General features: G+C 45.7%; 1 protein-coding gene across 1 annotated transcript in view; it reads right to left on the bottom strand.

The window, feature by feature from the left end:
* FBXO3 (F-box protein 3) overlaps positions 1-11646 on the bottom strand; it is a 34163-nt gene extending 22517 nt beyond the window's left edge. The window contains exons 1-3 of the mRNA XM_075927668.1: positions 11475-11646; positions 8026-8115; positions 134-297 (exon numbers count right to left, since the gene is read on the bottom strand). Coding sequence (XP_075783783.1) covers positions 134-297; positions 8026-8115; positions 11475-11581 — 361 coding nt within the window. The 5' untranslated portion in view covers positions 11582-11646. The remainder of the gene's footprint in view (positions 1-133; positions 298-8025; positions 8116-11474) is intronic.
* Positions 11647-13503: the final 1857 nt, after the last annotated feature.

Raw genomic sequence — 13503 nt, 5'->3', positions numbered from 1 at the left:
GGGGTAATATTTTTGGAGTTGAGTTTAATAAAAGTTGGCTTATGCAGTAAACCTAGATTGTGGAATAGGCGTAAAAGTTGAAGAGTATCTATCTATCTAGGCTTTAAAAATTAAAGAAGCGTTTATACGGTACCTTTCAAAGAACCAATCATCCGGGGACACCGCTGTCCCAAGTATTTCTCTAGATCATCCCAGGCTTTTTTAAGAGTAGCATAATGCTGAATATACCTTCCTAAATCAGAGTAAATACTTAGGAAGATAGCCTTCCAGCTCTGATTTCGCTGTGTCTTCTCTGCCCTGAAGAGACAAGAATAAAAATATAAGTTTCTAGTCTAACAAATTTACATTCGAAAAAAAAAACTTTTGTGAAGCAACATTAGGTCAGGGGTGGCCAACATGAGCCTGAGAAAGAGCCACTGTTTACCAATGTACATTGCCAAAGAGCTACAGTTATGGAGCTACAGAAGTCACCATCATCTTTTGCCCACTAGCAGCCCCACCGATCAGTGCCTCCTCTTCCTTCTCTGTACCTCCTGCCCACAGCAATCAGCTGTTTCATTGCACTCAGGAGACTCCGTGGGGGAGAGAAGGAACAAGGGCACAATACACTTGGAGGAGGTGATGGAGCCAGGAATTGAGCACTGGAAAGTTGGGACCTGTAGCTGCAGTCCCAGAGTCCATGCCTGAGCAAGGAGCCATGTATTAACTTCAGAAGAGCTACAGGTGGCTCCAGTGCCACAGGTTGGCCACCCCTGCATTAGGTTATAAAAGTGTGCATAGATACAACTTCAGTTCTATGAAGGTATGGATGTTCAATTACTTCAAGAACTATGCATCTTTTAAGTTTATTTTTCAGGTAACTACATTTCAGCCATTTTTCTAGGATAACTCAGATATGCTGCTTCGTTAGTCACCCTTTGGCCATTTATTAAGCCCAGGAACTTGTAGAAAACCAAATCAGATCAATTTTATTTGTATGCACAGAGGTATTTAAGTAAAGAAAAAGTCCAATCTTGCAGTCCTCTCTCAATTCTGCCTAAATAAGGACTGCAAGACCAGAAACCAGGTCACAAAACAGAGGTGTCAACTAAAATAAACGTTTCATGTGTAGATTAAATTTGCACCTCCTCCCTCCCCAAGAGCACCTCCTGCAATAAAAAACAAATATCCATTATAAATTGAGACAAACAAGCTGGGGATTCAGATTTTATTCATTTATAGAACAGCAATGAATAGATCAGCATTTAAAGATACAACCTCAGTCTTGCAAGTGTTCACAATCTAAAATACATACAGAGGGAACAGAACACATTAAGAAACAGAAGAGGTAAAAATGTGGAGCGTTTCTTAATAATCTCTTCATTCTTCTAGGCAAAAATAAGAAGTATTTAGAGGAGCAGAGTGAGGAAAAGGTGGTCAGAACATGGTAAGGGAAAGCATGTGTCCTTACTTAAGTTTTCAAAATAGCTCCCATAAAAATAAGACTTAAAAAACAACCATGCCTCAAAGTAAGTAACACTGAAAATGGACTCCCAAAATAATTATCACCTTATATCTTTTAATACAAAGAAGTTTAAGATCAAACCAGCATGCTTGGCACTGCCAGTTAAGAGCCTCGGATACAATAGCTTGGCCCATCCACTAAGGCTACTTCTTATAGACTCAGACTCTAAGGCCAGAAGGGACCATTATGATCATCTAGTCTGACCCCCTGCACAGTGCAGGCCACAGAATCTCACCCACCCCTCCTAGAATAATCCTCTCACCTATATCTCAGATATTGAAGCCTTCAAATACTTTGAAGGCCCCAAGATGCAGAGAATCCTCTAGCTGTGATCTTCCATGCTACAGAGAAAGGCGAAAAACCTCCAGGGCCTCTGCCAATCTACCCTGGAGGAAAATTCCTTCCTGACCCCAAATATGGCGATCAGCTAAACCCTGAGCATGTGGGCAAGACTCATCAGCCAGACACCCAGAAAGTTCTCTATAGTAACTCCTATCATCCCTCCATTGACCTATTTCCCACTGATAATGAATGGTCAATTAGTTACCAAGATCATGTTATCTCATCAAACCATCCCCTTCATAAACCCATCTAGTTTAATCTTGAAACCAGATAGATCTTTTGCCCCCACTACTTCCCTTGGAAGGCCGTTCCAGAACTTCACTCCTCTAATGGTTAGAAACCTTCGTCTAATCTCAAGTCTAAACTTCCTACTAGCCAGCTTATATCCATTTGTTCTTGTGTCCACATTGGTATTAAGCTTAAATAATTCCTCTCCCTCCCTAGTATTTATCCCTCTAATATATTTAAAGAGTGCAATCATGTCCCCCCTCAGCCTTCTTTTGGTTAAAGTAAACAAGCCAAGCTCCTTGAGTCTCCTTTCATAAGACAGGTTTTCCATTCCTCGGATCATCCTAGTGGCCCTTCTTTGTACCTGTTCCAGTTTGAATTCATCCTTCTTAAACATGGGAGACCAGAACTGCACACAGTATTCCAAATGGGCTCTCACCAATGCCTTGTATAATGGCACTAACACTTCCTTATCCCTACTGGAAATACCTCGCCTAATACATCCCAAGATCGTTATTAGCCTTTTTCATGGCCATGCCACAATGGCGGCTCACAGTCATTCTATAATCAACCAGGACTCCGAGGTCCTTCTCCTCCTCCGTTACTTCCAACTGATGTGTCCCCAGCTTATAACTAAAATTCTTGTTATTAATCCCTATATGCATAACCTTACACTTCTCACTATTAAATTTCATCCTATTGCTATCACTCCAATTTACAAGCTCATCCAGATCTTCCTGTATGATATCCCGATCCTTTTCTGAATTGGCAATAGCTCCCAACTTTGTGTCATCCGCAAATTTTATTAGGACACTTCCACTTTTGGTGCCAAGATCAGCAATAAAAAGATTAAATAAAATTGGCCCCAAAACTGATCCCTGAGGAACTCCGCTAGTAACCTTCCTCCAACCTGACAGTTCACCTTTCAGTATGACCCGCTGTAGTCTCCCCTTTAACCAGTTGCTTATCCACCTCTCAACTTTCATATTAATCCCTATCTTTTCCAATTTAACCAATAATTCCCCATGTGGTACTGTATCAAATGCCTTACTAAAGTCGAGGTAGATTAGATCCACTGCATTTCCTTTATCTAAAAAATCTGTTACTTTCTCAAAAAAGGAGATCAGGTTGGTTTGGCATGATCTGCCTTTCGTAAAACCATGTTGTAATTTGTCCCAATTGTCATTAGCCTCAATGTCTCTAACTACTTTCTCCTTCAAAATTTTTTCCAGGATCTTACATACTACAGATGTCAAACTAACAGGCCTATAGTTACCCGGGTCGCTTTTTTTTCCCCTTTCTTAAAAATCGGAACTATATTAGCAATTCTCCAGTCAAATGGTACAACCCCTGAGTTTAGAGATTTATTAAAAAATTTTGCTAATTGACTTGCAAGTTCATGTGCCAGTTCCTTTAATATTCTTGATGAAGATTATCTGGGACCTCGATTTACTCCCATTAAGCTGTTCAAGTTTGGCTTTTACTTCGGATATGGTAATATCTACCTCCTTATCTTTAGTCCCATTTGTTAACTTACCATTATCCCTAAGCTCTTCATTAGCCTCATTAAAGACTGAAGCAAAGTATTTGTTCAAATATTGGGCCATTCCTAGATTATCCTTAACCTCCACTCCATCCTTAGTAATTAGCGGTCCTACTTCTTTCCCCCCCCCCCCCTTCCTATTTATATGGCTATAAAACCTTTTACTATTGGTTTTAATTCCCTTTGCAAGGTCCAACTCTATCCCACTTTATCCCTACATGCTCTAACCTCAATAAGGTAGCTTTCTTTACTGATCCCTCCCATTTTCTACTCCTTATATGCTTTCTGCTTTCTCTTAATCACCTCTCTGAGATGCTTGCTCATCCACCTTGGTTTAACACACCTGCCTATAATTTTTTTCCCTTTTCTAGGGATACAGGCTTCTGACAGCTTCTGCAACTTTAATTTAAAATAATTCCAGGCCTCCTCCACTTTAAGATCCATAATTTCTTTAGTCCAATCAACTTCCCTAACTAATTTCCTTAATTTACTAAAGTTAGCCCTTTTGAAATAAAAAACCCTAGTCTCAGATTTATTTTTGTTTATCCTTCCATTTAATTTAAACTGAATTAGCTCATGATCACTCGAGCCAAGGCTGTCTCCTACCACCATTTCATCTATGAGGTCCTCGCTACTCACCAAAACCAAATCTAAAATAGCATCCCCCCCTTGTTGGTTCAGCAACTACTCGAAGGAATTCATCGGCTATCACCACATCTAGGAAAATCTGAGCCCTATTATTATTACTAGCACTTGTTCTCCAGTCTATATCTGGAAAGTTGAAATCTCCCATGATTATGCAGTTTCCATGAGTATTTACTTCATTAAAAACATTAAAGAGGTCTCTATCCATATCCAAATTGGATCCTGGTGGTCTATAACACACCCCAAGCACTATCCCAGGGGAGGATCTGATAGTTTTCTTCCCCAATGTGATTTTTGCGCAAACGGACTCCGTCTTCTCCATTCCATCACTTTTTATTTCTTTACAAGCTACCTCATCTTTGATATACAATGCGACTCCACCACCTTTACCCTTATTTCTGTCTTTCCTAAACAGCACATACCCTTCAATACCTGTATTCCAGTCATGCCTAGTATTCCACCAGGTTTCTGTTATTCCTATATTATCTGGTTTCACTTCCTGGACCAATAGCTCTAGTTCCTCCTTTTTGTTCCCTAGGCTCCTTGCATTGGTGTACAAACATCTTAATTTTTGCTGTTTGGCCTCATTCACATTCTTTACCCAATTTCGCACGGACGTTATACCTCCAATATGACCTATTAGACTAGTATCCACCCTACCCTTCCTCATGTTCATTCTCCTACCCCCAGCTATATTGTTTCTTACTACGTTTTCCTCCCTCAGTGTTAAAATCTGGCCTAGACATTACCTGGGCATCTCCCAACCGTCTCCCCCAAATTCCTAGTTTAAAGCTCTCTTAACAAGTTGAGCCAGCCTCCATCCTAGAAGTCTATTTTCCTCCCTACTTAGGTGAAGTCCATCTCTAGAGAACAGTCCTCTGTCCATAAATGCCTCCCAGTGACCATACATCCCAAAGCCCTCCTTATAGCACCACTGCCTAAGCCATCTATTGATTATCATAATCCTGTCACATCTTAGTTGTCCTTCTCTAGGAACAGGCAGAATCCCACTAAAGATCACCTGAGCCTCATTTTCCTTGAGCATCCTCCCCAGCCTAGCATAGTCTCTCTTAATTCGTTCCAGCGAGAATCTAGCCGTATCATTTATTCCTACATGAAGGATGATCAATGGATTCCTTCCTGCTCCCTTAATCCTCTTCAACCTCAGTTCCACATCTCGTATCTTAGCACCTGGCAGACAGCACACCCTTCTATTCTCTGGATCAGCTCTGGTTACAGGCCTATCTATTCTTCTCAATAAGGAGTCCCCTATCACATAGACCTGCCTTTTCCTAGTGACAGTGAAATTCTCTGGTCTATCTCTAGCTTCCTCTGGCTGCAAGTCCTTGTCATTCCTATTTTCCCTTGTAATCCTCTTTAACCCATCCTGTATCCTCCTAATGCTCATTATTGGTGTTGTCTCCATTAAGTCTTCCCCTTTATCTATGGGACTAGCCACTCTTCTCTTCTTCCTTACCCTTCCATCTTCATTATCTACCTGCTGTACTCCTTCTTCATTTTCCAGCTCCACATACCTGTTCTTGAGCTCTATTTTTCCTTCACTGACCCATCTTTTCCTCTGCCTGGCCCTCTGAGTCACATGCTTCCACTGTCCATTTTCTTCGCCCAGCAGTCCCCCCTCTGAGGCCCTTGATCCTGCTTCCATCTGCATATCTAAGCTTTCCCCTTCAGCCACGTCATGCCTTTGCCCCATCATCTGCTCAAACCCCCTTCTAAACTCCACCAGAGTTTCCACCTGCATCTCCAGTCCTTGGATCTTTTCTTCCATCAGCTCTATCAGGCGGCACTTCATACAAACAAAACTCCTTTCAGATACCCCCTCCAGAATCATGTACATACCGCAGCTACCACATCCAATCATCCTCCTTGTGTTCTCTACTACTTGGGCCATGGCCACTAATGCCTCTGTGTTTTATCTACTTTCTCACCAAAATCCTATTAGTCCGGTGAACACAAGAACAAACCAAAACACCCTCTCCACAGCAAAAACAAACTCCAAACAAGTTCCAATATGCAAACTCCCTTTACAAACTCCCACTCAAACTCCCATTTACAGCTCTGTTTGTTCGCTCCTGTGCCGCTGCAGCTATCTATGCCGCTGCCTGACTAGAAGGCTACCTTTATAGGACCCCTAATCAGTGAAGCCCCGCCCCCTAATCTGCCAACATTGAGTGTCCCAGAGCTGCCAGAGGGTCGGGACCAGCAGCAGATTAACACAGGCCCAGGGGTCCCATGCCTCCCCACAGAAGCACTGGAATGTATGTAGAAGTGAAAGCCACTGGTGCTGGAATTGTTGCCCTACCTCCTGCTCCTCCTCTTCTTTCTGGGATCAAGCCCTCTGTTCTGGCTGGAAGGCAGATCATGTTAAGAGCTGCTAGGCAGCCCAAGCTACTGCAGAGAACCTCAAACCCTGTACCTGACCTGGGTGCCCAAGAGCAGCCCCACCCTTAGGGTACACACCCAGGCTAGATGGAGGCTCCAGGGCTCCCCACAATCTCCGGCTCTCTAGGCAGTTCTTACTTAGGATGTTAAATATCCATTAACTTACTAGTATAGTAGTTGATGGAATTTCCATTGACTACTTGACTAGTCGATAGACACTTCTGCATTCCACCTTTGGAACTCCAGATGGAGCCTGGAGTCAGTGGGACTTCCCATTGGCCCCAGGCTGCACACAGAATACCAGCTTTGAAATATACAAGAGTCCCCGATGTGTGTGGGGAGGGGGAGCTCTAGTGCATTTCAAAGTCGCAGCACCGCAGGGAGCCCAGGATCAGCTGAGGAGTCCCCAGCTGACTCCAGGTTCTGTGGAAATGCAGCACAGAGCACTGGGTCAGGTAGGGAGTCCCCAGCTAACCCCAGGCTCCACATGGTGCTGCTGCTTTGAAACACCATGGCGGCATTTCAAAGGGGCAATGCCGCACAGCTGACCCCAGGCTTCACGCAGTGCTGCTGCTTTGAAACGCCCCCATGGCATTTCAAAGCAGCAGTGCCGCACAGAGCCCAGAATCAGCTGCATAGATCCCGTACCCCAGGCTCTGTGCAGCACTGCCACTTTGAAGTATCCCTTCTCCCTCCCCCTTTTCTGCCTCTATCAGATAGAGGCAGCAAGGGGGGTGAAGCGACTAGTCGACTCGATTATCTGATAAGCATTTGCTTATCGGCTACTTGACTAGTCCTTAACATCTTTAATTCTTACCACTGCTGGGCTCGGATTTCTGTCCTGGTCAGGGCTCCCTGGTGGTGGTAGGGGCTACAGCTCACCTCAGCACTTTAATCAAGTCAGTGGAGTATCATCCATACAAAACATTTGCAGGATCATGGTCTTAGTTTTAAGTTCTTTGGGACAGGGTTTTTGTCTGAAAAAAGTACCACACAAAATGTGGCACCAAGTAAAAGTTATATGAATGGCTCTCTGATTCCATCTCAAGTAGGGAGCTGAGGCATTCCCACAGACGAGGTCAAATCCACCATATAACATAAGAGTAACAATATTAAACAGATCTCTGGTAGTATCTTCTATAACTGAAATTAGCTTTGTTCAGTTTATATCAAAGTGCAGCTTATCTCATCTTCTGGAAATATTGTATCTATAAAGCATTACTTAAAGACCACAAGAGGCTACAAAGCAATATTAGTCTGAAAAATCTTATGCAAAACTAGTGCTATTAGCCAAATGAACTAGTTCAAAAGGATTACTGCAAACTAAACGTTTTGTTCTTAAGAAAACACCCGTACTTACTCAGATAAGAGCCAGTATTTCTTGCAGTGTCTTTTCCACAATGGATCATGACTGGATAGCTGATTTAATCTTCGACTTACATGGCAACAGCTATAAATACAAGCCTGTGTTAAGTCTGATTATAAATAATAGTAACATTAAAGGACAAATGCAAGTCAAGATATTAACACATTTAAGATTATGTCATGAAATGAATGTTAGAGCTTTAAAATGTTACCAAATTTCAACTTTTTTTTTTTAAAGAGAGCACAAACCATTTAAAATGTAATATAATTGTCATTAACACATTGTAACAAGGCCATCTTGTCTGTCTAAGTAAGGAGAGGACAATAAATGTTACAGAACAAGTCAGAAAAGCACATTTTTAATCCTGATAAATACGCAAGCAAGAACAGGATTCTAGAAATGGTGGAAGGGTTACCCTCTCCAGCTACAGAATAGTGTTATGTGTGGTATCAACTGGCAGTCACTATAATCCACCACCAGCATCACTAAATAATGACAAATTAATCTGGCAAATGTCTTCACTACTGCTGCAAAGTGGGTGAGACTTGCTAGTGTAGGCACAGCTCTAGAGTAAAGATGTTAAATTGCGGTTAATTGAGTCCCCAGCTGACCCTGGGGTGTTGCAAAGGGGCAGCACCGCACAGCCGAGCCGCGGATTAGCTGTGCGGCAGCTCCCCCCTTTGAAACTCCATCTTGGGGTTTCAAAGCGGCCACACAGCTGATCCCCGGCTCAGCTGTGCTGCCGCTTTGAAGTACCCCTTCTGCTCCCCCTCTGATAGAGGCAGCAAGGGAGGGGAATCAACTAGTTGACTGACTGTCCAATAAGCATTTGCTTATCAGATAGTCGACTAGTCCTTAACATCCTTGGCGACTCCTTATTCCTATTCTCTCCCATCCCTGTTTATATATCCCAGGGTTGCATTAACCTTTTGGCCACCGCACTAGGAGTTCATACTCAAATGCTTGTCCACTCTGATCCATATAACTTGCAGTCCCTAATGTTGCAAGTACAGACCACATTCCTTTTTCCTAGATATGTCTCTTTGCTTTTATCTTTATTTAAATATTTGTTTGACTGGACCCAGGTTACCAAATGGTCCAGCGATAGGACAAGAAGCAATAGGCTTAAACTGCAGCAAGGGAGGTTTAGGATGGACATGAGGGAAAACTTCCTGTCAGGGTGGTTAACCCATGGAATAAGTTGCCTAGGGAGGTTGTGGAATCTCCATCACTGGAGATATTTAAGAGCAGGCTGGACAGACATCTGTCAGGGATGGTCTAGATAGTGCTTGGTCCTGCTGTGAGGGCAGGGGACTGGACTAGATGACCTCTCAAGGTCCCTTCCAGGTCTACTGTTCCATGATTCTCAGTTTCTATGATTCTCCTCTTTTCATTATTTATCACTCCCCCCAGTCTGTCTTCCACAAATTTTATCCACACTGATTGTACATTTACTTTCCATCATTGATAAAAGTGTTGAATAGTGCCAAACCTGGTACCTATCCCGGTAGACCTCCACTAGGATCATAGCCACTCATTATTCCACAGTGATAGCTACTTAGAGATCTATTATTTAGCCAGCTCCTAATCCATTTAATATATGCTTAATTAATATTGTACAGTACTTCCTTACACAGAAAGTCATGCCACATGAAATCATATACAGATGTCTACATATATTACATCATCTACACAGTTCCTATTATCTACCATTATTTTCCATAAAGCCATGTGAATTTGCATTACAGAGTTATAGGCTAAGAATATAATTATCAGTTAAATCCTGTATCAGCTAGGGATGTAAGTGACTGTTCGACTATCCTCCAAGCATATGCTTGTCGAGTAGTGACTTGACTAGTCGCTTCCCCCTTTTCCCCCCACACTGCCTCTATCAGAGAGAGGCGGGGGGAGGGGAAGCAGAAGCCAGTACTGGGGCTCTCCCCAGCACTGTCTCCAGGGTGAGGGGGGCAGAAAAGGCAGAGCAGGGGACCTGGCGCAAGCCTCACGACTCTTAACTCATTTAAAAAGCAGCAGCACAGTGGAGAGGGGTTGTGGGTGGGACTGGGAGCAAACTGGGAATCTCAGCTAACCAAGCTAGCTCCTAGTCTTCCCTCTCCTCCCTCCTGCTGCACATCTGCTTTTAAAATGAAATGCTGAGGGGAGGGGGGAGGAAGAGAGCAGGTACTGGGATAGAGCCAGGACAGCTGATTCCCAGTTCGTACCTAGTCCCCCAGCAATGCCTCTGCCTTTTAAAGGTATTAAGAACCTGGTGGCTCTAACTACCTTTAAAAGGCAGAAGCACAAAGGGATTAGCTCCCAGGCTAGGCAAAAACTCCACTGGGGCTCTGCAATTTCCCCCTTATCGACTACTCAATTAGTTGATTATGCACAATTTAACATCCCTAGTATCAGCTCTCACATTAGTCTGTCAAGGATTGATATCAAACTAGCCAATCTACAGTCACCCAGCTAATCCCACTTGTCCTGTAGGAATACTGGATTTTTTTCAGTCTTCTGGAATTTCCAACGTATTCCAAGCTATATTAAAATTTTACATTAGCAGACAAGAGATATCCTCAGCCAATTCTTTGGCACTCTTAGTTGCAAGTTACCTTGTGTTTAGATTAGATTAGACTAGACAAGACAGAACTGGAAAACATTTGATCCTCATATGACATAATCATATCATCCTTCTTAATTCCACTTATAAATATGTATGGTATCTGTGTGGAAAACACAACACACATAGACTTCTGTAAGGCAGTTTATTTAGTGGGGCATGATGTTCTGTTTAAGAACACACTACGCAACATTCAACACATTAAAGGGATTAAGAACTGGCTAAATAACCCAAACTCCCAGCAATCACACCTGAAGAACTGAAACCGTCTTCTCCGTACCGTGTTTGCCGCACCAATGTCCTGTGCTCACGGCACGCTGAGCCTCAACTTGCACTAAACGTTTCCCTGCAGCGCCCCGGGACGCTCAAGCGAGGGGAGCCAAGTCTGAGGCCAGGCGGGGCGCAGGGCTGGACAGCAACCCAGCGCTGCTGTGCTGAAGCCAGGAGAATCCCCGGGCGCGGGGGCAGCAGCTCAGGCCGGCGCTGGGGGCACCGCGCGCAGGCTGCCAGCCCCACCCGGGGGCGCGGTCAGGGAGAAGACACCTGTTGGCGCAGCACGGGGCGGGGGCACCGCAACATCCCCTCGCTGCGCGACTCTACGTCCCTCCCTCCCCTGCCCCGGGAGGCGCCGCACGGGCAGCGAGAGCCCCGGCTCCGCTGGCCGCCCACACCTCCAGGGCAGCTACCGCCGGCCGAGCCGCATCAGCGCCCGCCCGGGAGGCGCCGCCCCAGCCCAGCAGCTGAGGGCAGGTAGCGGCTGAGGCGCGTCTGGCCCCCGGGGAGCTGCCCGCAGCGCAGAGGCGCCCGGAGCCCCCGCGCCTACCTCAGGAGGTCCCGGTAGTCCAGGAAGCTCAGGATGAGCAGCAGCGGGTCGGTGGGCAGCAGCTCCAGGCTCAGGGGCTGCGGCTCCGGCTCCACGGCCGCCGCCATCTTGAGAGGCCGCCCTCCCTCCGCGCCTGGCCGGGCCTGCCCCCGCGCGCAGCCCTGCCCCTCGCGCCGGCTTGCTATCAACCGCCGCGCAGGGGAGGGCGGCGAGGAGGAAGCTCTTGACGAAGCCGCGCCTCAGCCTGGAGCGCAGAGCGCCCTGCGGGCCAGCGCCGGGACTGCAGCCTGGGCGGACTCCTAGTTTTCATAGGGTGGGGGCGGAGAGCCCCTGAACCAAACAGCAAACCCCGTATATGCTGGGAACCACGTCAAGCCAAGGGGTGCAGCCCCCCAGCCTCAGCCCCTCTAGACCCAGCGCCTGGCTTACCCCTGGAAGGGGGCCTTTACATGGAGCTGAAGTCACAAGGGTGGCCCCTTAGCAGGGGAGAGCTCCTGCCCCTGCCAGACGTGTCAACTCTCACTGGGCGTGCCAGTCACTTGTCAGCTTGCAATCTCATGCTCAAAAGACACATTCCTAAGCTTAGCTCACTAGTAAATAGCTAAAGATTTAAAGTATTGTTACTCAGGGCTGAAAGAGACTGTAATATACAGGCCCAGACGCAGGCATTTCTGTGGGGGCTGCTTTTTTTTGTAAATGTGGACCACAAGGGTGAGAACATTCCCCCTGGTTCCCCAAGTAAGGGTTCTCCAGTTGGGGGAAGGCTGGGGCTGATTCCCCACCCCAGGGCGAGGCCCAGCCCTTGCTCCTGGGGGAGGAGAGAAATCAGCCCCAGCCTTCCCCCGCGGACAGGAGCAGGGGGAAGGAGGCTGAGGCAGTGCACCACTCATGTCTTCTCCCAGCCAGCTGGAGCATGCTTATTTGGCAACTATGGGAGGTGTCTTTACACACATACCACCTACATATGAGCATGATATATCCAGAGCCTCAGGCATGGGGTTTCGCGCTTGGAAAGATGCTTTGGTACTCTGGTAAACATAGAGGTTGTGTCTACATTGGTGCGATCTTATGTCTACATTGGCGGTCCCATCAGTACCGGCATGACCTAGCAAGGCACTCCACTTACCATGAGGCTTCTAATGGTTCCTGTCAGTCGGACCAAGGCACACTCAAAAGAAGGGAAGGGGATAATGGGAACAGGGCAGGTGAGAAGAGGATAACAATGGTAGATGTGGAGTGACACAGGTGGAAGAAACTGTGAGGGAGGGGAAGAGTTGGAACAAACAGCTAATTAGTATAGGCCAAAGAAATCCAGTTAAAACTGAAGATGGTTCTGCAAATACCCAGGGAACCCTGCTGTAGCTGCTTCTTGGGTTGCCAGATGTTTCAACATAAATACCTAACGCACTTGACATTACATCACAATCTACATTACATCTTATTTAGAAAATACCGGACATTTATATTTTCTCATTTCTGTTGGTTTCCTGAACAGAAAGCTCAAATACTGGATTGTCCGGTTCAAAACTGGACAGCTGGCAATCCTAGCTGCTTCTGGTCCTTCTCATCTCTGACTTACATTTCTTTTACATTGGTGTAATCCAGGGGTGGCCAGCCCGCGGCTCGCAAGCCACATGCAGCTCTTCAAAGGAAAAATTGCGGCTCCCGCACCCACAGCTGTTCTGCGTTCCCCTGCTCTGACCTTTTTCCTTGTCTGGTCAGGGCTCTGCTTAGGGCAGTGAGATCTGACGCTGCAGCCGATGGAAGCCTGGTTGGGCCACACGTGGCTCTTAAAGGAATACGGGTTTTTTTCATTTATTTGTTTTTTTGCTCAACAACTTCTTTCCCTCGGCTCTTTGCGCTGTAATGGGTTGGCCACCTGTGGTGTAATCCCTTTACTTCAGAGAAGCTAACTCCTATTTATACTGGTGCAAATGAGAAGAGAATCATGTCACTTTTGTGCCGAGGACAAAACACGTCAGAATGTCAGATAACCAGAAGTTACAGATAACTGGGTTCAGATGATCGA

Source organism: Pelodiscus sinensis, chromosome 4 (assembly GCF_049634645.1).
Source record: "Pelodiscus sinensis isolate JC-2024 chromosome 4, ASM4963464v1, whole genome shotgun sequence".
In the NCBI taxonomy this organism is placed as follows: Eukaryota; Metazoa; Chordata; order Testudines; family Trionychidae; genus Pelodiscus; species Pelodiscus sinensis.
This window is presented reverse-complemented; position numbering and strand designations above follow the sequence as displayed.